This window comes from Lutra lutra, chromosome 11 (assembly GCF_902655055.1).
Source record: "Lutra lutra chromosome 11, mLutLut1.2, whole genome shotgun sequence".
Classification (NCBI taxonomy): domain Eukaryota; kingdom Metazoa; phylum Chordata; class Mammalia; order Carnivora; family Mustelidae; genus Lutra; species Lutra lutra.
In genome coordinates, this window is record NC_062288.1 from 27,980,761 (window position 1) to 28,005,788 (window position 25,028).

At 35.8% G+C, this 25,028-nt stretch overlaps 1 protein-coding gene across 1 annotated transcript in view; it reads right to left on the reverse strand.

The window, feature by feature from the left end:
* SEMA3E (semaphorin 3E) overlaps positions 1–25,028 on the reverse strand; it is a 253,490-nt gene that overhangs the window by 6,663 nt on the left and 221,799 nt on the right. The window contains exons 12-16 of the mRNA XM_047695809.1: positions 22,714–22,805; positions 20,031–20,072; positions 18,180–18,346; positions 13,801–13,868; positions 11,683–11,822 (exon numbers count right to left, since the gene is read on the reverse strand). Of these exons, the coding sequence (XP_047551765.1) occupies positions 11,683–11,822; positions 13,801–13,868; positions 18,180–18,346; positions 20,031–20,072; positions 22,714–22,805 (509 nt within the window). The remainder of the gene's footprint in view (positions 1–11,682; positions 11,823–13,800; positions 13,869–18,179; positions 18,347–20,030; positions 20,073–22,713; positions 22,806–25,028) is intronic.

Here is a 25,028-nt window from a genome sequence, read left to right on the forward strand (position 1 = left end):
TAAATAAGAACTCAAAACCATACTGTGAAAGAATGTTATCTTGAGAAACATCAACTATATTAAAGAGGAAACTTGGAACATTTATATTCAAGAACAAATGGATATATAGAAATGCAAAGAACTCTCGAAAGTCAAGAAAATGGAAAAATAAAAGAGAAAAATAGGGAAAAAATATCAAAAAGCAAATCAAAGAAGAAGAAACCCAAATGTCTAATAAGTACACAAGTTAATGTTAAATCTTACTAGCAATTTTAGAAATACAAATGTAAATAAGACACGACTTCTACCAGCAAGACAGGCAATAAATAGAAAATACCAAAAACTTGTGAGAGTATGGGAAAATGGGAATCCACATAAACCACTTTGAGAGTGCAGATGATGCCAAAATTTGGAAAGCGAGCTGACAGAATCGCAGAAATGAAGGTTGTCACAAGACAAGAATGCAGAGATTTGCACCCAGGTCTGTAAGAGGTACTTGAAGAGATGATCCTTAAAGATGTGGTAGACACTCTTGGTCCACTCTGAGGAGGTCGGATCAATCAAGATCAATGGAGCCATGCTATGGGATGCTAAGTTGCAATCAGGAACAATGAAACAGAGACACGAAGAGCCACAGTGATAAGCCGTGAAACACAGTGTTGAGTTATAAAGAGAAGGAGAATAAGACCTAGAACTCAATAGATTTATTCTTACAGCTCATGGGTATTCAAAATGTTATACCCTTGTCCAATATAGTGCAAATGATGTAGTATTGGACTTACTCCAATCATTACAGTGCATACATATGGGGAAGCAAACATAAAAGTGGAAAAAGGTGGTCCAGGAAAAATGAAGTCAAACAAGAAAGATTTGTGTGAACCCATTATGACAATGTGTTGTGAACCAAATGATATATGCTTATAATGATTATCTTGGTTTGGCAACCAATAAACTAAATCTGTAAGATCTGTTCAAGCTCTAGTACACCATAATCATAGGATTTTAGAAATAATGCTGCAAAATACACAAACAGCAGTGTAAGGGTAATGTTTTATTAAAAATTTCCATATGGAAGAATATCAGGATAATCAGGATGAAGGGAAAATAAGAGGAAGGGATGAAAGAAAGATGATGTTTGAACACAAAAATGCATACCATAAGGAACTAAACAACTGGTCTATTTAGACTACAAAGTCAACACTAAGTTACCTAGTGACTGAAGGAAAGAAGAAAGTATGCTGAATTCTAAGGCCCAAATGACCCTAAATTATATTTTTAAAATTATTCCTTATCATAGGGAATATAGTCAATGATACTGTAATAGCCTTGTTTGGTGACAGATGGCAGCTACACTTGTGGGGAGCACAGCATAGTGGCTACAGAAGTTGAATCACTGTGTCATACGCCTGAAAATAATGTAACATGGTGTGTTGACTATACTAAAAAAAAAATATTAGAACAAAAATAAAATTACTCTTTATGACAAGAACATCTTTTTCCAGCACTGAGGCCTGAGGAAAAAAATAATCTCTTCTGTGTTTTCATAAAATGAGATACAGGCATCCAAACAATAGCACTATACTAAACACATTCTCTTAAGGTCACATCTCAAGGTCAAGATGCCCAAGTACAGTTCAATATAAGCTATTCTACAGGACTCACACAATGTGGAATGGATATAAAATTCTATGCTGATGCATCTTTTATTATCTAGAAGACCACAGGAACTATAATTTATCCTGGAATCAGGGGGATTAGAGTGAAGAGAATTCATATTTTGATGTTGTTGAACATCCACCATGTGTCTGACACTGGGCTTGCAGAGTTACCATGTTAGTTTGTTTAATCAGATGCCCAATGTCAGAGTGAGGGATAAAACACAGGTCTGTGTCTGATTCCATAGATTCGGGAATGCATATTTAATTTTCAAAGATATACAGTATTCTCTTGGAAAACTAACCAAAGAGAGTTCTATCTAAACCTCTAAATCCAGTTTTATCCTTATGACCAAAATAATGCTATTTTCCACTTACAGGAACTGTGAAGTAATAAAAAAAAGGGGGGGGGGGAGAAATTAATGGGCTACACTGCTAATTACTCCAGAAATAAAATATGGGGCAAATGACATTATAAACATATGCTTGTCAAGGCTTAGAAAAGATGAGTGGAGATTTTTTTAAAGACTGAAATAGAAACATTAAAACTATTATGCAGATGTTTCAAATGAGGCAGAGTTCATGCACTTTCTGTTATGACAACAAGAAAAACAAATAATATTCATGTGGAACAAACCTAATGCTTTCAGTACATGTGTAAAAAGACAGTATCATAAACTTATGACTGTCATTGATCCCTTAGGCTTTCTGTCATGGGTTAGCATTGGGAAGGTGAAGAAAATACAGGTCACTTAGCAAACAACATGGTAGAATAAGGATGAGATTTTACTTCGTAATTCTTCTAGTGTTGATGATGTAATAAATCTGCAACATTAAAAGATGTACCTTATACACTCCATTTTTCTTTTGGTTTCACAAGAGAAGGTGTCTCCACAATGCACTGAATCACCAATAAAATTAGTTTTATTTAAAGCTGTGCAAATTCTGCAGGGATGCAATGAGCTCCAAGTTATCTGGAAGGAATCACTGATTGATAAGTTAACCATGCTTCTTAGATTTCTCAACGTATTCAAATAACTTTGATGAATTCATCCTACTTAGTAGGTGGTCTGAGAGCAGAGTTGAAAGTAACAACTTTTGGCATCCAGTTTAAAAAAAAAAAAAAGAAATCAGAGACTGGGGGGAAACTGAAGTCTTGGAGTTTTGATGTCAACTTATATTGTTTCTTGGATTTTTCTATAATAAACATGCACACTTGTGCATTACTTAAGCAGTCTATACAATGCAGGCCATCAGCTATTTTAAAATGAGATATTTTAAGACACACAAGCACACACAGAAGTATCTGCCCTTAAAGAAAGGATCCACAATGGAAGATCAATGAGGATCAAGGGGAAAATGAAACTTCCGTGCTTGGGTAAAGTGTGGCGCTGGTCTTATGGACAGGAACTTACTTGCCTGCCTTATATCACTTTGGAGAATATTTTATGTGTTTTGGGATTGCCCCCCAGTTTCTGCACTGGGGATTTGTGTATAGTAATTCAACTCCTTCCTGGAACTCAACCTTATTTACAGTATCTTTAGGATATATATTGCTTTTGTCAGTAAAAGACTAAAGAATAAGTCAAAAGATCACACTCCAAAAAAAATATTCATATTGCTTAGTTTTATCGAAAACTCATTCTAATGAAACTATAGTGCTTAGTGCAAAGTGAGGGCTTGGTTATTAGTGAAAATTTTTTTTCTCCAAAATTCAGAGATATTTTTCACAATAATGCTCATTTAATAAAGCTTCACTCTACCTTAAATCAAAGGCCAACAACTTTCCTGTAAAGAGTGATACAATAAAGTTTTTTGGGTTTGGCAGTTCATATGGTCTCTCTCATAACTACTCAACTTTGTGGTTACAGGATGGAAACATCCATAGACACTAGGTAAACAAATGGGCGAGACAGTTTTCAAATAAAATTTTATTTACAAAGGAGGTGGAGGGCCAGAAGTTTGCAACTTCTGCCTTAAATCATTGTCAGGTTCAAAGAAATACTCTATTTTCAGGTTAAAATCATCTATTCCAAATTTACAACTTTCAAGATGAGTATTATAATTAAGGTAAAAAGTTGTTTACTAATCTCGTGAAGAGCTTGACAAAACTATGGTTTTCTTTACCATGATAACTTGGAAAGTACATGCAGTGAACTAATAAACATTGAAATCTAAGCAACAAATACATATGTAAATTTTCCTTCATTTCCTTAAGCTTTAAAACGTAGTCGTTATGCATTTTGGAGAAAGAGAAATGCACAAAGAAATACTTCAATTGTCTAACCAAGTGACCTAACAAGTATGAACCCCTTTCTTTTGGAATGTTACTCAAGATGAAACTTCTGCAATTATTTTGGAAGCTTAAAAATTCAAGTACATGAACTGAGAATTCATAAACTAGGGTGTATCACTTTAGGTGATTTAGTTATGTTTACAATAGTTTTGTCCTCTGCAATCACAAAAATATCATTTATACATCCTTATATAGGTAAGGAAGATTCAAACTAGTATGCCAAATGTAAATAATCATAGACAAGGAATTTGGAAATTAGAGCTCAACTTGGATTTTGTGAAATTATCTTCCCTATCCACATTCATAAAATCTTTCATTTCTTTTTTCCCAATTCAGACAATGAGGGGTTTTTCTCTTCCTTCTTGAAACCCACCCCTTCACCTTTGTCTATAGTTAGGTTCTCTCTCATAAGCTCTTTATCTTGTTTCATCAATTCTCCTCTCGATGGCTTTTTCCCTTCAACCCATAAACATGACCAAGACACCTTCTTTCTGAAGTAAAAAAAAAAAAAAAAAAAAAAACCTACAAATTCTCTCTCCTCTTGTCTCCCTCTGTTGACCTCTCTCTTTCTCCTTCAAACCTTTAGGTAAAACATGCTGCACTAGCTGTTTCTAATTCTCCACAGCCTCGTTCATCCCTTAGCCTATTTCTAGAGGGTTCCCAGCGTAACCACCCCCCTGAGCACATTCTCAGGGGACACTAGGTACTTCATTTCTAAAAATTTCACGGGGTTTATGACTTTTTCCTTATCCAGTTCTTCTTCCCTGAGATCAATTATTTCACACTCCCCTGACTCCAGGACTCCATGGTGTCTACTTACTTAAGCAACACTACTCTGGAGGTACTTGCCAGTGTCATACTTGGCATCAGTTATTTAACCTCTTCTCCGTGATGCTCACAGTACTGCTAACTACTTCAGAGAACTGTTGTAGGTTTTAAGTAAGGTACTACACATCAGGTACTTAGACTAGCACAGGGCACCGAGTCAGCCCTAAATGAAGGTGAACTATAATTAGGATTGTTTTTCTGTTTTCACCTTATCTTTTAGAATTTATCCTCTGATTTTTCCTTAGATGGGGTTTCTTTCCCCTTTGCTTCTAGGCTTGGTTCATACTGCCTTTTATTTACTCATTCTCCAGGGGAAGCCCAGGCAGTTGGAAGCACCTGTGACACTGTGACTAAGGACCCAGAATTGAAACCAGAGTATCTGGTCTCAGATTCAGACTGATTTCATAGGCTATGTGATAGTGTGCAAGTAATTCAATCACTTTGTGCTTTGGTTTTTTATTAAGTGGGGGCAATAACAGTATCTACTTCATAAGGCTGTTGTGAGGATCAAAAGTATTAATATACTTAAAATTGTTAGGAACTGCCTGGCACACAGGAAATGATATTTAAGTATTGATTGCTGCTCTACTACTTATTTTTATTACCTCCATCAATTTAATTACTACCTCTATGCCAACGTCTCTCACATATCTCTTGCCATTCCAGATCTGTCTTTTGTATTTTAGATTCCTGAACATATATTTACCAAAGTTTCCACCTAAATGTTTTACAGGTGACCCCAGTTCAACATGGCCAAAATGACCCAACATTCTTCTCCTAAACCTCCTATTCCTCCCTGTAGACCCTGTTACTGCACCATGAACTTCACAAATACCCAAACCAAGAACATGTGAATCATTTTTGATTGCTTCTCTTTTTTCTCAAAAATCAAATGCACTCCATGTCATCTCATAAAAATGAAAACTATCTTCTCCCCTCCTACCACCATTATTTAGTTCCAGTCAAAAATCTTCTACCTGACTATTGAAATACCTTCTTAAATAGTCTTCTTGACATCTACTTCTCCTCAAAGCCTATATGCAAGTTTCTAGAGTAATGTGTCTAAACAGTTGTCTAAGGGGTTTTCATGGCTTATAAATAAAGTGAAGTGGTCCCTTGATCTATCCACTCACTTTTGCATCCTCATTTCCAGCCACAGATCTACACATACCGTGTTGCTTCTTGTCCCCACACATGTGTTTATCCCATTCTCTCTGACAGTTAACTTCTACTTATCCATTAAGACCTGGCTCACATGCCACCTGTGCCTTGAATCTTTTCCTGATTGTCCATCATGCAACCTCCATACTCAAATTGTTGGTGGACACTTTTCTTGAAGTTTCAACATAAGTTTAATAAGTTTTATAATTTTATAAAAAATTATACTATAATTAATCTGTTGACATTCTTGTATTCACTGTAAGACTATAGGTTTCTAAAGGGTGAAGGCTATGAATTATTCATCACCTATTAATGTACCCTCTGAGTACTTACTGCGTTTAAAACACTAATTGCAGAAACTTAAAGAGAGATGAGACCAGAAGGTTGAAAAAGTATTCTACTTGAGAAGTTAAACAGCCTTCACGATTCTCAATAAGAACAGAGAGCATATGCAAATCACATTGCTTTTATGTGTATCAGGCAGTCATGAGCACATCATTTGACCTTGAAGGTAAAGGGCACATACAGAGTTCATGTTGTATCAGTGAACATAAGAATTTACGTCCCTATCACCTGAATGATCACCTGCTTCTGCCTTTCTCTCCACCTCCACATACTATATTCTTAATAGACCCTTTATAAACCAAATTTTGATCATGTCATAGCTCTGCTGCAAACTATCCAATGGTTATACATTTAATTCACAGCAAACACCAAAGCGCTTTGTAAGGGCCTACAAAGCCCTGCGTGAGCTGGCCCTTTCCCTCACTCTTTGACTCATAGTTTATTAGAGTTTCTATTGCACATTCCCTTTTGGCCACATTGCCCTTCACTCTAGGGCTCCTTGAACAGATCAGAGGCACTCCCATCACAAGGGCATTTACATCGACTGTTCGCACAATCCAGAAAGTTCTCCAATACTAGCATACGGCCTACTACCTCAGTTCTTTCAAGTCTTTTTCAAATGTCACTGAGTTGGTGACCCTCCATGAACATCCCTTTAAAACTGCAATCTCTCCCTATAAGTAACCTCTCTTGTACTTTTCTTCTCAGATCATCAGATACATGAAATATGGTTCTTATTTAGTTGTACTATTATTTTCATCAACACCATCATCTTCCTCTGTTCTCCTGAATACAGGTTCTATGCAAACGGGGCATATTGGGTACTCAATAGATAAGTTGCCAAAGAATTAATAAAGCATTATTTTGGTTAAAAAAAACAAGAAAACGAGGTAGAGTGCTCTTGGTTTTCTATCTACATAGGTTCAAATGAGAGAGAACATTTTATTTGCTACAGAATCCTATTTCTACCAATCTTTTTTCTACTCTCAGAGTAGAAGCCTGAAAAGGAAACTGAGAATGGGAACACACTGATGTATACCTTGTATAATAAGGATTCATGGTATCAGTACTTAGAGTGGGAACTGTTCAAATTACAGGTGATTCTTAATATCTAAACATCAAAAAATGGACAGAAGGCATGAAGAGACACTTCTCCAAAGAAGACATACAAATGACTAATAGACACATGAAAAAATGTTCATCATCATTAACCATCAGGGAAATTCAAATCAAAACCACATTGAGATACCACCTTACACCAGTTAGAATGGCAAAAATGGACAAGGCAAGAAACAACAAGTGTTGGAGAAGCTGTGGAGAAAGGGGAACCCTCTTCCACTGTTGGTGGGAATGCAAGTTGGTGTAGCCACTTTGCAAAACAGTGTGGAGGTTCCTCAGAAAATTAAAAATAGAGCTACCCTATGACCCAGCAGTTGCACTATTGGGTATTTACCCCAAAGATATAGAGGTAGTGAAAAGAAGGGCCATATGCACCCCAATGTTCATAACAGCAATGTCCACAGTAGCCAAACTGTGGAAAGAGCTGAGAAGCCCTTTAACAGATGAATGAATAAAGAAGATGTGGTCCATATATACAATGGACTATTACTCAGCCATCAGAAAGGACGAATATTCAACTTTTCCATCAACATGGACGGGACTGGAGGAGATTATGCTGAGTGAAATAAGCCAAGCAGAGAAAGTCAATTCTCATATAGTTTCATTTATTTGAAGACCAAAAGGAATAGCATGGAGGACATTAGAAGAAGGAAGGGACAAATGAAGGAGGAGAATCAGAGAATCAGAGATGAACCATGGGAGACTATGGACTCAGGTAAGCAAATGGAGAGCTTTAGAACGGAGAGGGGTGGGGGGCTGGGTGAGCCTGGTGATGGCACTGATTACATGGAGCACTGGGTGTTATATACAAACAATGGATCATGGAACACTACATCAAAAACTAATGATGTACTGTATGGTGACTAAGACAATTAAAAAAAAAAAGCACATTCTCATTGTTGTGTAAAAATACATAAATAAATAAATAAAGGACACAATACCAAAAAAAAAAATAAATAAATAAACATGAGGACCAGTGTTCTTGCTCCCAAGGCTGCAGCAGCATGTTTCACTGAAGTTTGATGGAAAAAAATATATGTAAAAATCAAGAAGATATCAGGACCATTTTTTCAAAAGTCAAATTCCAGAACTTCGGCTGGAAATAGTTTTCTATTTGCTACATGTCCCAAAGCATCTGCAACTGTATTTGGGGTTCCGATTTCAGAAGGCTGTGTGGTTTAATAGAGAGGACACAGACACATGGATTTGAGTTGACTTTACTACCTGTCAGTAACCTGGGAAGTGATTAAACATTCTGTGTCTCTGTCCCCGGTAAATCAGGTTTTAGAATAAAACAGTACATTCTATAAAATGCACACAGCAAATTCCTTGGTACTTAGACAATGATTACATGTGAAGTAGCGGAGCTTTGGAGTAAGGAATATCTTAGTTCATACCTTTGGTCTGTCACGGACTGTGTTTAGGACCTATATCTCCCTCAGTCTTCATTTCTACGTTTTTAAGAAGAGGTCCATGACATTGAATGTGCATTTGTAAGATGTAAGAACAGTGAGGTAAAGTACCTACCTACCACTGCAGATTCTGTGCGTGGTAAATGGAACAGCCTCACCCATAAAGACTTCTATTAAAATCCTTTCCCTCAAGGTATCACAAGAACTGAGGCACATCCTAACTAAGGTCCTTGAGCCAAGGGAAAACCTACAAAAGCAGGCTTTCAATAAACATTTGTGGAATTAATAAAATGCACAGAGATTGTGTTTCATAGGTGTTAAAGTAGCACACCATAAAGCGCCTATTTGAGAGAAGAGAAGTAATCCAGTTTAGAAACTAGATAAATGAATTTCGAGATGCATTCTAGCAATTTAGCTATGTAGCATTTCAAAGCTTTATGTGAGCTACATTTTATTCACCTGAATATATGCTTTCCAGAGAATTCCACGGGGCTGAGTTTAGATTTGCAGGCAAAAGTTCCAGAGTCAAAAATTCCAATTCCATAAAAGGGTGTGTGTGTGTGTGTGTGTGTGTGTGTGTGTGTGTGACAACCAAAATTTTTTACAAAGGTTATGGGCTGACTATAAATTAATTACTTACAGCTAAAAGTGTCTATGATGAACCTGGCTGGCTACTGTCTAGGAGTGCGTGAAAAGCATTAACATATGAGGTAAGAAACACAGTGGAGGAATTTCAGTATCTTATACAACAGTCAAGATTTGATAATAGAATAATCCTCTGTCCATAGTAACTATAATATTTTTTTTCAAAAAAACGATCTTAAAAACCTCTAAAAGCCCCAAAATTAGACTCTCAAAAGAACTTTAAAACAAACTCTAAAAGGACCCACAATCAGAGTCATTTTGCTCTGTGCATTCAGCAAACACATCTCCCTTTTTATGAAGTCAGCAATTTTGTGTTTTGTTCTAGATTCTGAATCAATCAATATATATTACGATGTCTACAGAAACCAAGGATTATATGATGGCAACAAATAATGTATGGCACAAATTCAAAATTTCAAGGATCAGTAAATAGATCAGCCATGGAAATTTGAAAACAGAAACTAAAATTTGGGGAAAGGAGAAGCACATTTTATCAACAATAGGAGAAAGAACCTTATAATTGAACATTGATGGATGCTGCATGTCAAAATGATTTGGTAAAGATTTCCAAATGAGGCAGATTACAGTGACTTTCAAATTAGAACCAGAACATACTGAGGGAAGAAAACCACCAATGAAAGAATGACTTCTCTGTCCTCTGAAGCCATTCAATGAGAGGAGCTATAGAATATTCCCAGGTCCTCTCCTGCCAAGTGAGTTACGACAGAATTTAAAAATCAATTTCACATCAACTTTGTGGAATGGCAAATTCTTCAGTACTAAATCAACAATGTACTTTAGTACAATATGCTGTAACATTTTTGGACACATGTTTATTCTTATGAGGTCATGAAAACTTAGGAGAATCTTTCCGTCCTTGATTGCCTTTCTAGATTATCTCTAACAGCCTTTGTTGAGTGTCTTCCTCTCTAATAACCATTCCAGGAAACTGGGAGTTATAAATTTAATCCTCTCCCAGAATATACTGCATGATTTTAGACCAAAAACAGGTTGCATTTTTAGTTTCGCAATAGGCTAGAAAGGAAAAAAAAAAAAAGGCATAAAAAGTCAGTGTGCTCTACATTTGGAACCTACAGTTGATGGCTTCACTGATTCCTTCTCTACCCACTGTGAACCTATTACTTCTTCTCTAGGTCCTAAGGCAGGTGTCTAACAATTTTTTTCCCTTATTCAATTTGCAACCTTCTTTTTACCAAGAAACATTTTGCTAGCAGTCACCAAGACCTATTTCCTTTTAATTAACCAAATTTCACTCTTACTGCTTTTATAATTCCACTTTTGTGAAAATTGAGTTCAAAGCCCACATAAGCATCCATAATGTTTTATCTGCCTTTACTAACTGGGTCATGCCTTTGACCTTGGCCAATATACAACCAGATCCCTTGAGTCTCATAAAAAGATTATCCAGTAACTGCCTCCAGGCTATCCCTTATGTGTGCTTTAACTGCTTCTTATTCCTCATCTATAAAAGGAGCACAAATGAGTCCTCACTCATTATTTAGATAATAGAAATATAATCTCCACACTAAACGTACTTAAAAGGACAAACAAACTGATGCCTTTCTTTTGTTCCCAGTGGGTACCAATGGAACCCTGTGGCAACGTTTCATGTATGACTCAATTGCTTTATCAAACAATTGGTTTAATGTTGCTGCTGTTGTTTTAATTCTATTATCCATGTGTCTGAGATACGTATGTTAATGGTGTTTAAATTTGTTATTTATACGTATGTTAATGGTGCTTAAATTTGTTATTTTTCTAGAACATTTAAGATAATTTTCTAGAAATTTACGACAATCATTTTGACATGATACTAAAATCATGAAACTCTGAGTACCTACTGAATAAAAATCCAATTTTCAGAATCCAAGTTTATACATACACATATACATATGTATAGAATTTATTTATATTGTATATATTGATTTTGTATTTAATATATGTATATATGTATTTTTATATATATTTATACACATAAAATTTTATATATACATCTAGGTTTTTACAGCATATATAAATTATATACACATAGAAATCTATGTGTGTATTTAAATTTTTTATATGTATATAAATCACACATTGTAAATAAATCCACTTGTTAAATAACACACATATAGCACAATGGAAGATTCATTTTTAAATATCAAATAAGTCATCATCTATCTACTAATCACACACCACAAGTAAGACAGCATGGCATGAATGTGCAGCTATGAATTACCTCCTCTTTCCTTCCATCACGTCCTTTCTGTACAAACCAGATAACTTTTGCTTGCAAAGATCGTGGGGTACATTCCAGCAACGTGCTGTTGTTCTCTATGCCATAGGCCAGTTGCTCTTCAGTCTTATCCAAAGCATCCCCTACAAAATAAATATTAAAATTAATGTTAAGACTTTGACTTTAACAGTAAATACTATTTTTTTAAATGATTTTATTTATCTATTTATTTGTCAGAGTGAGACAGAACACAAGCATGGGGAGCAGGAAGCAGAGGGAGAAGCAGGCTTCCTCATGAGCAAGGAACCTGATGAGAGACTTGATCCCAGGATCTTGGAATCATGACCTGAGCCAAAGACAGATGCCTAACCAACTGAGCCACTCAGGTGTCCCAGTAAATAATAATTTTAAAAGCTTCTTCACTTAGATTCCTGGAGTAAAGCGAGTATCTTTCATGATTTACTACTAATTTCTATGCAAGGTCATTTAAAGGAGATGAGGCAGTGGCACACCAAAAATCTAGGCTTTAGAGAGTACTGCAGACTATGGAAAGGACCAGAAAGAAGTAAATGGGAGTGTGGGTCCAAGTACGGGGCAGTCAGGATACTAAGAAGGTGCATCAGTGTCAAATGCATGGAAAATCAGTGACAACATGAACCAACAGAGCAGGCAAGAGAAGGTGAGCACTAAACATTCAAGTAAAACATAAGACAAAATTCATAGTTACCAAGAAAAGCAGAAAGCAGAAATCAACATGATATGGTGCTACATTAAACACAAGTGTGAGTGAGATCTTATCAAGGGACTGCACTGATCCAAATGTAAGAAAAGGGTTCAAAAGTCCTTCAGTAAGAAAAGGGTTCAACACTGGACTAGGGACTTCAGATCCGGAGCTTCCTGATTATTATATCCATCTTGGCCCACAGAGGCTCTCACTGGACTTGAATTCAAATCTGCATACAGACTAATCTACTTAACTGCAGTGGGGAATAAAAGCAAGTGAATAGGGGGCATCTGGGTGGGTCACGGTTAAGCTGCCACCTTCGGGCTCAGGTCATGATCTTAGGGTCCTGGTATCAAGCCTTCCATCCGGCTTTCTGCTCAGCAGGGAGTCTGCTTCTCCCTCTTCCTCTGCCCCTAGGACAGCCTGTGCTTTCCCGACTCACTCACTCACTGTTTTTCAAATAAATAATTAAAGTCTTAAAAAAAAATAAAAACAGCAAGTTTTAACCAACATCAAATTCAGTAACTAGAACCTGGGATTTTTTTCCTTGTGTCTGAGTTCTCCTCACTTTCAAAACTGATGCCTACATTTTCATAGATTAAGATCCTGCCTTCCTCCAGCCAAGGTTGCCCAAGGCTTATGTACTACACCAAATGCTCAGTCAACCTTGGGTCTATTGAACATCAGGATGCTGTGCAACTCTGGATTGTATGCAAGCGCTCCTGGTCTCCCAGTCACGAAGCTTCATCTCCCTGGTCCCTCCTGTGCAACTGAGGCCACCAGCCAGTTCCACCACCGACATGGTGTGGAGAGTCAGGACCATGGTCTTCCATCTTGTGTGACTCCCTTACATTTGATGAAGCAAATTTCCTCTCATCCTTTACCCATCAGACCGTGTACAAACTTTCCGCAGAAACTCTCATCTGCATCTCAGAAACTCACATCAATCCCACTCTTGTAGAAGACTTCAAGTTTTTCACCTTATTTGACCCTGAAGCTTAGTAGGTGACTCGATACAAGTTTGATCACCCTTAAGAGGATTACCATAGGTTGTGTGACATGGTGAAGATATTCCTGGGACTGAGATGCAGAGAGAGGTCCTACAAGTCACTGTGGCATCTCGTTCTAACATCCCCCTGTTCTGAGGTCTAACAGTAAGGTTTTCATGGTGATATATAGAATTTATTTTCCTAATTAATTAAAAATTTTACATCCACCCAGAATTAAAATTTTGGTGTTAAAATCCACAAAATTTTAGCTACGTGGAAGAAAAAAGAATACTTTCAGTAACATTGTTCTACTATGTATCAATCACAAAGAAAACAAGGACCGTTTTAAGAGGTGTGCAGTTTATCCTAACTCCAGTAACCCATAGCAATTGATTTTCTCTGGATTACCGACGAACTGCTGTCCAAAGCATTGCTGAGCGGCGTTTCCGTGCCGAACATCTTGTCTGCGGAACCGCCTGAAAGAAAGTAGATACATGTAGGAGATGGTCAGATTTCAATTTTCCAGACTTTAAAATGCAGCCAACTGCATTAAGGATTCAAGTAGTATTCAGCTACTGAAAAAAATTGATCTGTCATACAAAACAAGGATAAAATTCAAGTTTCATAGTTCCCTATATTTCCACTGAATGTTATTCAATGGTAAGATCTATATAAAACTCTTACTTAAGTGTTCACATAAGTTTGAATTCTGGATCCTGACATAACTTGAGAAATCACTTTTTATATTTTGTTTAAAAATCCAGTGCAATAAGAATTCTTCTGTTTCAAATGGGGGGTTTGGGGTAGTAAGGGAGGTAGGTATGCAGGAAAGATAGTGGGATTTGAGGCAGATTATTTATTTGAACAAAAATCACAAAACTCCTACATATAATAAGGGGCATTCAAAAAGGGCAACAGTATTAGAATCCAAATATTTTCTTCTATGGCCATCTTAGTCACATAGCACAAATACAATTGGCAATAAAGACAGAAACCAATAATGTAGTCAATTTACTCTTTTACTCAGATAGTATATATAGATATTATATGCCTCTATGCAACGTGATTGTGTGTTATACATACTTAACAGGCTGTATGGCAAGACTGCCTATTAGATTTAGAATGACTTCTAGTGGTTTTTTATATTTTATAGATTGTTTAGATATATAACTAAAAAATAACAACATTCTTTACCCTTGGGGGGAAAATTCTATAGTATAGATCTTGTTTTAAATTAGTAAGCATCTTTCTGAGGGATTGGACAATGGAAATCGTCATTATTAGCACTGAAATTCTAAGATCAAAATCTTCAGCATATTAATTCAGATGAAAGATAAAAATAGAAGTATTACATAAGTGCAGAAAATACCACTTGCTTCTCTAAATCATGGCATTTCTTCAAGATTGAGGAAAAAACAGAAGGCAGAGCAGAATTTTCACCCCAGAGGGAGATGGCTAGGCTTCTGAAGTGACAATGAAATGCTCTAACCATATGCAATGATAAAATCTGGAAAAAGGAACCAGATTCAAATCCCAATGCCATCACTCACGTGCCGTCTGATCTCGTACGTATCTTCTCTCTTGCTTGATTCTTCCTGTCCTCCTTTGTAAAATGAAGTTGGTCTGACATCTAAAAATTATTCCAATATCAAATTTTTTTTCATTCTAGGCTTACCTCTTGCCTCCCAATAATGATAAAGGAACATCATTTCAAGAGATGAAGTGATTTCTCATATGTCAGTTCAGATCTTAGTTAAGAGACCAATACTTGAGAAGCAATGGTTTAAGTATTTCCTTGTAATGAAAGCTAAAGCAGATGCCGATTTACAGTCAATTTTTAGAATTATGACCTGTGTGCAAAGCTGGCTTTTTCAAAACACAGAGATTGTAGATTAGAAGACATTGTCTAGAAACCTGGGATTTAATAAACTTCAGATTAAAACTGCTGTATGAATCAGCCCACTGGGTAAAACTGAAAAAAGAAATTGACAAAAAAGGAGCAAAAACAAAAAGTTTTATGCTTTCGTTATTATTTTATCTAGCATGTGCACAGGTATAGATAACCAATAACAGCTCTGGATGAGAAGTAAACTGGTTCCACGGATTCCTTACTCCATTCAGTATTGCATTGGTATTGGGAATCCAAAGTCTGCTGAGCAGTAGTGAGTAAGGGAGCAGGGGTAAATCAAGGAAATGGGAAATCGTTTCTACTCTGCAGAAATGCTGTATCAGGTTTATTACACATGTGGGGTGAAAACAAAGGGAGGTGCAATCAGATAATTCAGGTATGCAATGTGAAGAATAATGCAAAATTTTGCAATGTCAATAGTACGCAGAGTATGCTTAAAGTCATGAAAGCAAGCATTCAACCCCCAACAAGGGTTCAATTCATTTTATACTATCTTCATATAACTGTCTTTTATCTCAGCATTTTAAAAAGACTGTAAATGTTCAAGAGTTTGAGAAAGGTTCATCAAAGTTGCCCTTTATTCCCAAAGTTGCCTATTTCTCTTCTCTATCTTGCCACTTAGAAACTTTTAAAGAGAACACCGGAAAGAGACAACATACAAGAGCCAGGGGAAGTAAAAGACTTAACTATATAAATTATAGTGTATTTTGGAAGACTATTTTAAACAAGTGGTTTGGATTGCGAATTAATGTTTTTCCTCTGTTGACTCATTTTCACTCTGTGAACAGAAAAGTATTTATTTTAATGACCAGTTTTCAATTTCTGCTTCTAGTCAGGTCTGAAGCAACAACGATCTGCTGTAAAAGCAAACTATTTTCCTTTTCATGTGCTGGAATCCATCCAAAAAGTTCTCCTCCAGGGTTGAGTGATGGTTCAAAAGGATCTGACACCACTGAGAGATCTCCATTACATGTCACTGAACTGAACTCGTTCATTTGTGATCACGGTTCCTGACTCGAGCACTGAGTACCTTCCTAAGATTTTGCCCATTCGTTTGACTTTCACTAAATAACTTTCTGTCCACCCTTTGCAAATATATTAGCAAGCCTGTGGATGTATACTTCAATAAGATGCACCATGGAGCAAGAATTATTTAGGTATGGAAACTGTTCAGTTAGAAGAATTCATCACCCTTATTGGATACCTGAAACAAAACCTTGTTATTCACAAGTATTTGATGCATGGCTTTCAAATGTTACTATTATCGCTAATAACAATAAAATAATTCATTTTATTATTTTCGGTGAAATTATCTTTCCACCCTTACAACCAGCTACTTTACTCCTAACCTAGGGAACTACATGGTTTTCCATGAACGTTCTATGCCTTTTGTATAATTCCCTTTAACTGGAATCTTCTTATATCTCTACCTACAAGACTGAGCTCAGAGGTTGAGTTATTCTGGGAATTAAATAATGTCTAACATGTACTGCGCTTAGTCTAGTACTTTATACATAATAAGTGCTCAATAATGACCTACTATCATCCTTATTTACAATTACATTTCCCACTTTAGGTTCTGATTTCATATAGCCAAGGATTATCGACCGCTTCTTCATCCTCCTCACACATAGTACAGTAGTTGGCATCATGGGTGAATAATTCACTGAACACTATTTTTACATAGTAACATGGCTATATTCTTCAAGAAGTGTTTTTAAATAACAATAAGCCTTTGTACAACATCAATTTGCTTGATTCTTGAAAACACTTTGTAAGTTATTTCATTAACAAATATCCTCTCAAAGGATCTTTTCACTATCTGCCTATGATATACTTTAATTACTCATCAGACCGAATGTTAATTTAGCTAATGTCAAATTAACAAAGGTTTTGAACCGGTGACTACGTTTTTCAAAAACGAGATTCTACTACATATGTGACCTTGTAAAAATAATAACTATTTTAAGGATTAAGTAATCCAGAATAGAAGAGTAAGAAAAACTGAAATCAGTAAAAACTTAATTTTCAGTAAGGAAACTGTATATAGTTCGATGTTTTTCTTTTATTTTTATTTTTTATTTTTATTTTTTAAAGTGTCTTTGGCCACTTTACTAGGAGAAAAAAATAAATGCTTATTCTATAACAGATAACAATATTTTCCTTTATGTTTCCCCGCAAAGAACACACAATTTCATATAACTTGAGCAAAGAAATATCTCCATCCTTCAAAATACTTTCTAGACCTCAAGATCTTCTTTTCAAAGAATCCCAAGATCTACCTTCTCTTACAAGTGGCAACGACCTCGCTGAATTGTACACATCAGAGTTTGGAGGTCTCTAAGTGCCTTTCATTTGTGTTGAATTAAATCACACGTTTCATTAATTATACAGATCATACATTTGCCTAGGAGTTAAAATATTCACTTTCAAAATGAAATAAATGAAGACCAGCTGGTTGAGAGGACATGGGGCAAATGCAGGATGTATTTCAGAATTTATTTATTTTTCTTTCAAGTCTTTGAATCCCTCATGTGTGGTGGCTTGCCATTTCCACATTTTAATTTTATCTAAACTGGTTTCATGTCTTGCAATACAAGTGTCAGGAGGGGGAAGAGTTGATTCAAACATGGGTTAAAAAAAATAAAATATATAAGAACCCAATAAAAACTCCAATCTCTACACAGTAATTGAGAGGAGTTATTTTCAGGGAAAATTCAACTTTCAGAGCTTATATTATGAACAAAGTATGACTACGAGGGCTTACTTAAACAAAACTAATGTGGTTATTTTCATGGGATGAGTGCAGAAAAAAAGATATTTGACAAAGTGTTATGGCTTTTCTAAAGCAGGGAATGACCACATTGAGGCCTCTCACCTCTTTGCATGGGTGCCTGTCGGGTAATACCGGGAACAGGATATGCCATCCCAGGCACAGTAAGGGTCTCGAGCCAGGCAGCAATCAGCACAAGCACTTCCGTACATGTCGCACTGATGGAATCTGACTTGGGCCACAGCAGAAGCCGATCCAATATACAGCTGTTGCTAGAGACATCAAACAACAGAGAGGCCGCTAGCAGAAATGGACGGAACTCTCAGTGAATTTCACATTTATACACGTTCACTTCAGTGAAGTTTTGAATTTGAATTACTGCAGCTACTCAGGAGAGGTAACAAAACACTGGTACTTTTCAGTTCTTTAAGATCCGAAATACATGTATAGACCTGGACTCCCGTAAACAAAATTGCTAGAGTGAGCTTGACAAACTCTCAAGAAGTTGACTGTTCTTTTGTTATTTAAATAGAAAGCCTCTTTCATCATTTAACACTGTAGGTCTTTTTAAAAGACATTTAGGGTTGTCCAATAACAGAGTAAGTAAATGGTCTCTTGTTATTTTTGTTGCATTTTTAAAAGTGAGACGTAACTGACAAGTAATACCTTATTAGTTTCAAGCGTATGATATACGGATTCAATATCTGTATGTATTGTGAAATGATCACAGTGAGTCTAACATTCAACACCGTATAGGTAGAATTGTTTTTCGTGTGATGAAAACTTTTAAGATGTGTTGTCTTAGCAACTTTCAAATATACATTAGGGTTTCATTAACTATAATCACTATGCCATATATTACATTCCGAGGTCTTCCTCTATAACTGAAGTTTGTACCTTTTGATCCCGTCCACCCATTTTGCCCACCTCCCATCCCTTGCGTCTGGCAACTACCAAACTGTTCTCCATTAAAAAACAAAACAAAACAAACAAACAAACAAACAAACCCCTCATTTTTTTGTGGTGTTAGTTTTAATTTCACTTATCAGTGAGTTTATATGGTATTTGCCTTTTCTTATTTCACTTAGTATAATGCTCTTAAGGTCCACCCATGCTGTCACATATGGAAGGATTTTCTTCCTTTTTGTGGCTGAATGATATGCCATTGTACATATATGCCACATTATCCCTATCCATTTATCTACTGATGGGCACTTAGGTTGTTTCCATGTCTTGGCCATTGCAAATAATGCCACAATAAATGTGGGTACAGATGCCTTTCAGAGTTAGTGTTTTGTTTCCTTTGGAAAATCACCCAGAAATGAAATTGCTTAATCATATGTTCTATTTTTAATACATTCAGGAAACTCTCTAATGTTTTCCATATTGGCTGCACAAATTTGCATTCCCATCATTAGTGCACACTAACATGCAACATTTAAAACACTGATACAGATATATACACAGAATGAGGGAATAAACTGTAAGATACATTGTTAAGTAAAAACAGTAAGTAGCAGAACAATTAACATTACAAGTTCCTGTTTGCCTAGACATAAATGGTCACTTACAAATACATTTGAGGTAATATATGCAACAACTTTTTCTGGGGAAATTTGCACCAGAAACTGGTTCTAGTAAAGTGGAGAGGAGGTTTGTGTTTCACTGCACACTTTTTTGTATTACCATCATTTACCGTTATTTTTGCAAGAGCTCTTTTTTGTAAAGGCTCTTCTGCTCTTATAGAAGAGCATCCTATCATGATTATAGAAGTAAATCTACTCTTACCTACCTTCTTCCAATAATAGAAAAAGAAATCCATTACATGTAAATCACTATTTTTATCAGAGTAAAACTGTAACTTATTCATCTTTAAGCACGTGTACTTCTGCTCTTTATCATTGACCATGACTCCCATATACACACAAGTACACTTGCACATACACACAAACTTACTCTCTTTGAAGAAATCTCCATAGAAATAATAGGAACTGGGTCCTGAAAAAAAAAAAGTTTAAGCTTTTAAAGAAATACAGAAACATACTTTAATATGGTTGCAAATCATCTGAGCTCATATTAGATATGTGACTAGTTCTATGCTAGCCTATAGCTTTCATTTTAGCAAATCAATAGGAACTTATAATTACATTAAAATATAGCTTTCTTGGGCACCTGGGTGGCTCAGTGGGTTAAAGCCTCTGCCTTCAGCTTGGGTCATGATCCCAGGGTCCTGGGATTGGGCCCTGCATCGTGCTCTCTGCTCAGCAGGGAGCCTGCTTCCTCTTCTCTCTCTGCCTGCCTCTCTGCCTACTTGTGATCGCTGTCTGTCAAATAAATAAAATCTTTAAAATAAAATAAAATACAGCTTTCTTTTAAAAACTCTTTTTAATGGAATAGGTTAGATATGTAAGATGGAAAAAGTAGTGGATAATCTAAATAGCTCACCATTTGTTTCTGAAATGTAATTTTTGTATTTGAATTTGCATATTACTCAAGTTTTGGAAACTCAAGTATCTTTAATAAATAGCAGAGTCACAGTGTTCTTTCTTATGAAGTATTAGAACCATTAGAAGTGAAACAGTTGTCTCTGAATAGATGATACTGTTAACAAACCATGTGACTTTAATTACTTAAATCCAGGCCTAACAAAATACTTTTTCTGTTAGAGTTATCACAGTCAATCAATATGAGCCCAGGTTGCTTTGAGCAAGATGAATAAGTTCATTGTCTTTGAAATGCAACAGAGGAAAAGATGATCTATAACACAGCTTTGAGAGCCTGTGTGTTATTACAGGGCTGGTGATTAAGACTAACGTGTCTCAAATGAGCACCACAAACTCAGGTGGTTTCTGCCAGGAGACAAGCAACAGGCAGGTGGGATCCGCTCAGTGGATGATTATCCTTCAAAGAATTATTTTTTGAAAGAGAAAATCTAATCCCCTGTGTCAATATTTTAAACTACAGAATGCTTTAGGCAGGCACGGATGCCCTCATTTATTCATTCAGGTGACAATGCTTCTTAGGGTTGATAAGAACAAAACACTGTGGCAGGTGCTCCTCACAGGGGAGCTATGGTCCCTGAAGTGAAATGAAATCTGACACAGAAATCCAATATGCAAGATAAACAAAAACATAGCTGCTCTGGTTGAGATAGAACATGCTTATCCTTGGTGCGTCGACGGGCAATGTAATCTCCAGGACAGCCAAGGTGAAATGAACTGTTTTTCACCAATAAACATATTTGCCCGTGTATCCATTACAAACCTGCACAATCTTAATAATTTGCAGCCTTTTTTAAAAACAAATTTGCTTACTTGCTAAAATTTATTTGTAACCCCAATATTAATTTTTACAGTGCTCTGGGGTCATTCGTGAACACGAGCAGGCATCAAGAGGCAATAAATTTTGGCTGCCTGACAAGTATAACCCCAGCTGAGATCAATGAAGGTGACACTCTGCCTTCTTGTTTCAGCTTTCCCATTCGAAACAAGTGTCCTTTTCATGGTCTATTTAATGCCATGGTTTTTCATATTTTTGTGCTTTTTACCGGCAATTTTGATGTTTAAAATGGCCTCTAAGCAAAGTGCTGAAGTGCTCTCTCGTATTTCAAAGCTTCAAAAGGGCTGTGATGTGTATTACGGGAAAATACACAGGTTAAGTAACTCTGTTCGTGTACACGTTATAGTGCTGTGGCCCATGAGCTCCATGTGAGTTAATCAAAAATATACAGTAAATAAGGTGTCTTCCAATAAAAACACACTGAGAACAACATTATATATTGACCAGTTGACAAAAACATGACTAGAAACTCACAGGAACCTAACCCTGTATGTCCCCTAGGAGTACTCGCCAGTATTCACTAATGTGGTGTTCATGGTGATTTTTTTTTTTAATTTATTTTTTAAAAGAGTTTATTTATTTATTTATTTGGCAGACAGAGATCACAAGTTGGCAGAGACACAGGCAGAGAGACTGAGAGGGAAACAGGCTCCCTACTGAGCAGAGAGCCCGATATGGGGATCGATCCTAGGACCCGGGGATCATGACCTGATCTGAAGGCAGAGGCTTTAACCCACTAAGACACTCAGGAGCACCTCATAGTGATTTTAAAAACCATATCTATCAAAAATACTGACACTTGAGTCTGTGTGTGTGCGTGTGCGTATATACATACATACAATTGTCATGTCTAACCTTTGCATTATCATTTTTTAGTTTTTTTACTAATTTCTTTGTGGTAATTGATATGTTATGAAAAAAAGCAATATACTCATCACAATGTCCACAATATGAAATCTACTGTTTTGCTTTAATTGTTTAGGTTGGTAGTACATTGGTAAAATGAGACTTTGTAATAATGATTCTGGAATTTGTATGTGGTATGTGTTATTTCTTTAAGTCATAGTTCATATACTGAAATTCTTTTCATGCTGGTTGGGCAAATACTGGCCTTCTCATTTGAATAGTCTGCAATAATCAAATAGATTTTAAACCATTCTTCACTTCAAATTCATTCTGAATTCACAACCTACACTTTAGAAAAAAAACTGACCTAACATCTTTCCTATTTACAACTCATTTGCAATTGTCTGTAATACATAAATGTTGGCTATTTCCTTTTCCTTCTTATAAAAAGTACCTTGAATATCTGAAGTTCTTCTAGAATTACTTCTTCCATTGACTCTGTCTCTTGGTTATAAATTGTGATTACTTTCAGAACAATTCCATTATCTGTAAGAAAGGAAAAGAAAAGATAAACCAGAAGGTTGTCACAATCTGGTTTTCAGAACAATTAAAAACCATGTGGGGACTATGAATTTGAATACGCTTTGAGATTTAGATGCATGAAACATTTAATCATCACTGGCTAAAACAATATGACTACTTACATACTTACATATTCATATTTTCAATTAGCAAAATATAACTTTATATGATTGGCTAAAATATAAGACCAAATAAAATGTAATTGTTTTTCAAATAATTTGATTCAGAATTCAATCAAAGATTGAGAAATCATAATGTATTAATATATACAATAGCCAAACTATGGAAAGAAACTAGATGTCCATCAACAGATGAATGGGTAAAGAAGATGTGTTATATATATACAATGGAATACTATGCAGCCATCAAAAGAAATGAAATCTTGCCATTTGTGACGACATGGATGGAACTAGAGTGTATTATGCTTAGCGAAATAAGTCAATTGGAGAAAGACAACTATCATATGATTCCCCTGATATGAGAAAGTGGAGATGCAACGTGGGGGGCTTGGGGGGTAGGAAAAGAATAAATGAAACAAGATGGGATCAGGAGGGAGACAAACCATAAGACACTATTAATCTCACAAAACAAACTGAGGGTTGCCAGGGGGAGGCAGTTAGAGAAAGGGTGGTTGGGTTATGGACACTAGGGAAGGTATGTGCTATTGTGAGTCCTGTGAAGTGTGTAAACCTGGTGATTCACAGACCTGTCGTTCTGGGGCTAATAATACATTATATGTTAATAAAAAAATAAAAAAAATTTTAAAAATATTAATGTATACACAATATTTGATATCATGATATATACATACACACATTTTTAATAAGAAAAATTTCAAGTACATACTATTGAGAGAACAGAATAAGTACTCTTGCACTAACCATTTAGTTTCTATAATTATCAATAGCTTTATAAATTTAAATTCATAATTTAAAATTCCACCTAATTTTTATTATATCTGACATGCTGAGCTTGGTCTTTTCAATAAAAAATTTAATAAGACACTAATTTGCCTGTAAGAATAATTTAATGTAGTGCTATAAACAGCTCAGAAAAAATAAGCACTTTGGAGGTAATGATCCAATAATTATATGGTATTTAACTAATTTGTTAAAAAATTATCAAATTTTGTGGTTGGGTTAATGAAATTTGTTTAAAATAAAACTAGTAAAGGGACGCCTGGGTGGCTCAGTGGGTTAAGCCTCTGCCTTCAGCTCAGGTCATGATCTCAGGGTTCTCGGATCGAGCCCCACATCTGGCTCTGCTCAGCAGGGAGCCTGCTTCCTTCTCTCTCTGCCTGCCTCTCTGCCTGCTTGTGATCTCTGTCTGTCAAATAAATAAATAAAATCTTAAAAACAAAATAAAATAAAACTAGTAAGAGTTACCTGGATAGTACATGAAAAGGAATATAAACTATAATTTTTTAAGCTGAGAACACATAATACATTTTTTATTATTCAATTATTATATCAAGCAAAAAGCAAAGATGAAATTCAAATTATTAATTTCCAACTAGTGATTTGCAGTAAGGATGTTCTCTCCCTATATATAGCATTTTATAAACACACACACACACACACACACACACACACACACATGCAGAGTATTAAAGCACGCGTGGAAAAATAACTCTCGTTTGTGGGTTTTTCCAATATTGTACTTATCACACTTTCATCAAATAGGTTCTTTTGTGCTGTAGAGCTGTGGCTCAATACAATGATATCTCTGAGTTAAACATCATTTGCATGATAGCATAAGTATATACCTGATGTTTCTGGAATTCTTTCAAACAGTTTTGGTCAATCTAATGAAAGAGTATTTCCAAAAACAGTCTTGAACTGATAGACTGTGTATGACTGCTCCTTTCCAGGACATTTAAAAATAACATACTTTCTCCCATGCTCCCTCCTATCAAATATTATTCTTGCTTATGGAAGTTAAAAAAAAAAAAGCTCTACTAGATGTCATTATGAGTGAATTTATGCATGGCCAAGTACTTTTAAGTTTGTTAAAGAAATGTGATGCTTTGTTAATCTTGAATCCACAGTGCAGAGCATATTATTAACATGAACCTCCTAAAATAAGGATAAAATATAGCCTACACCAGAGATCAATCTCTGCAAATCAGATGAATGTTTCCTCACTTAAATCTTTGCTTTTTCAAAAAGTATGAATGGAAAGGCTGAA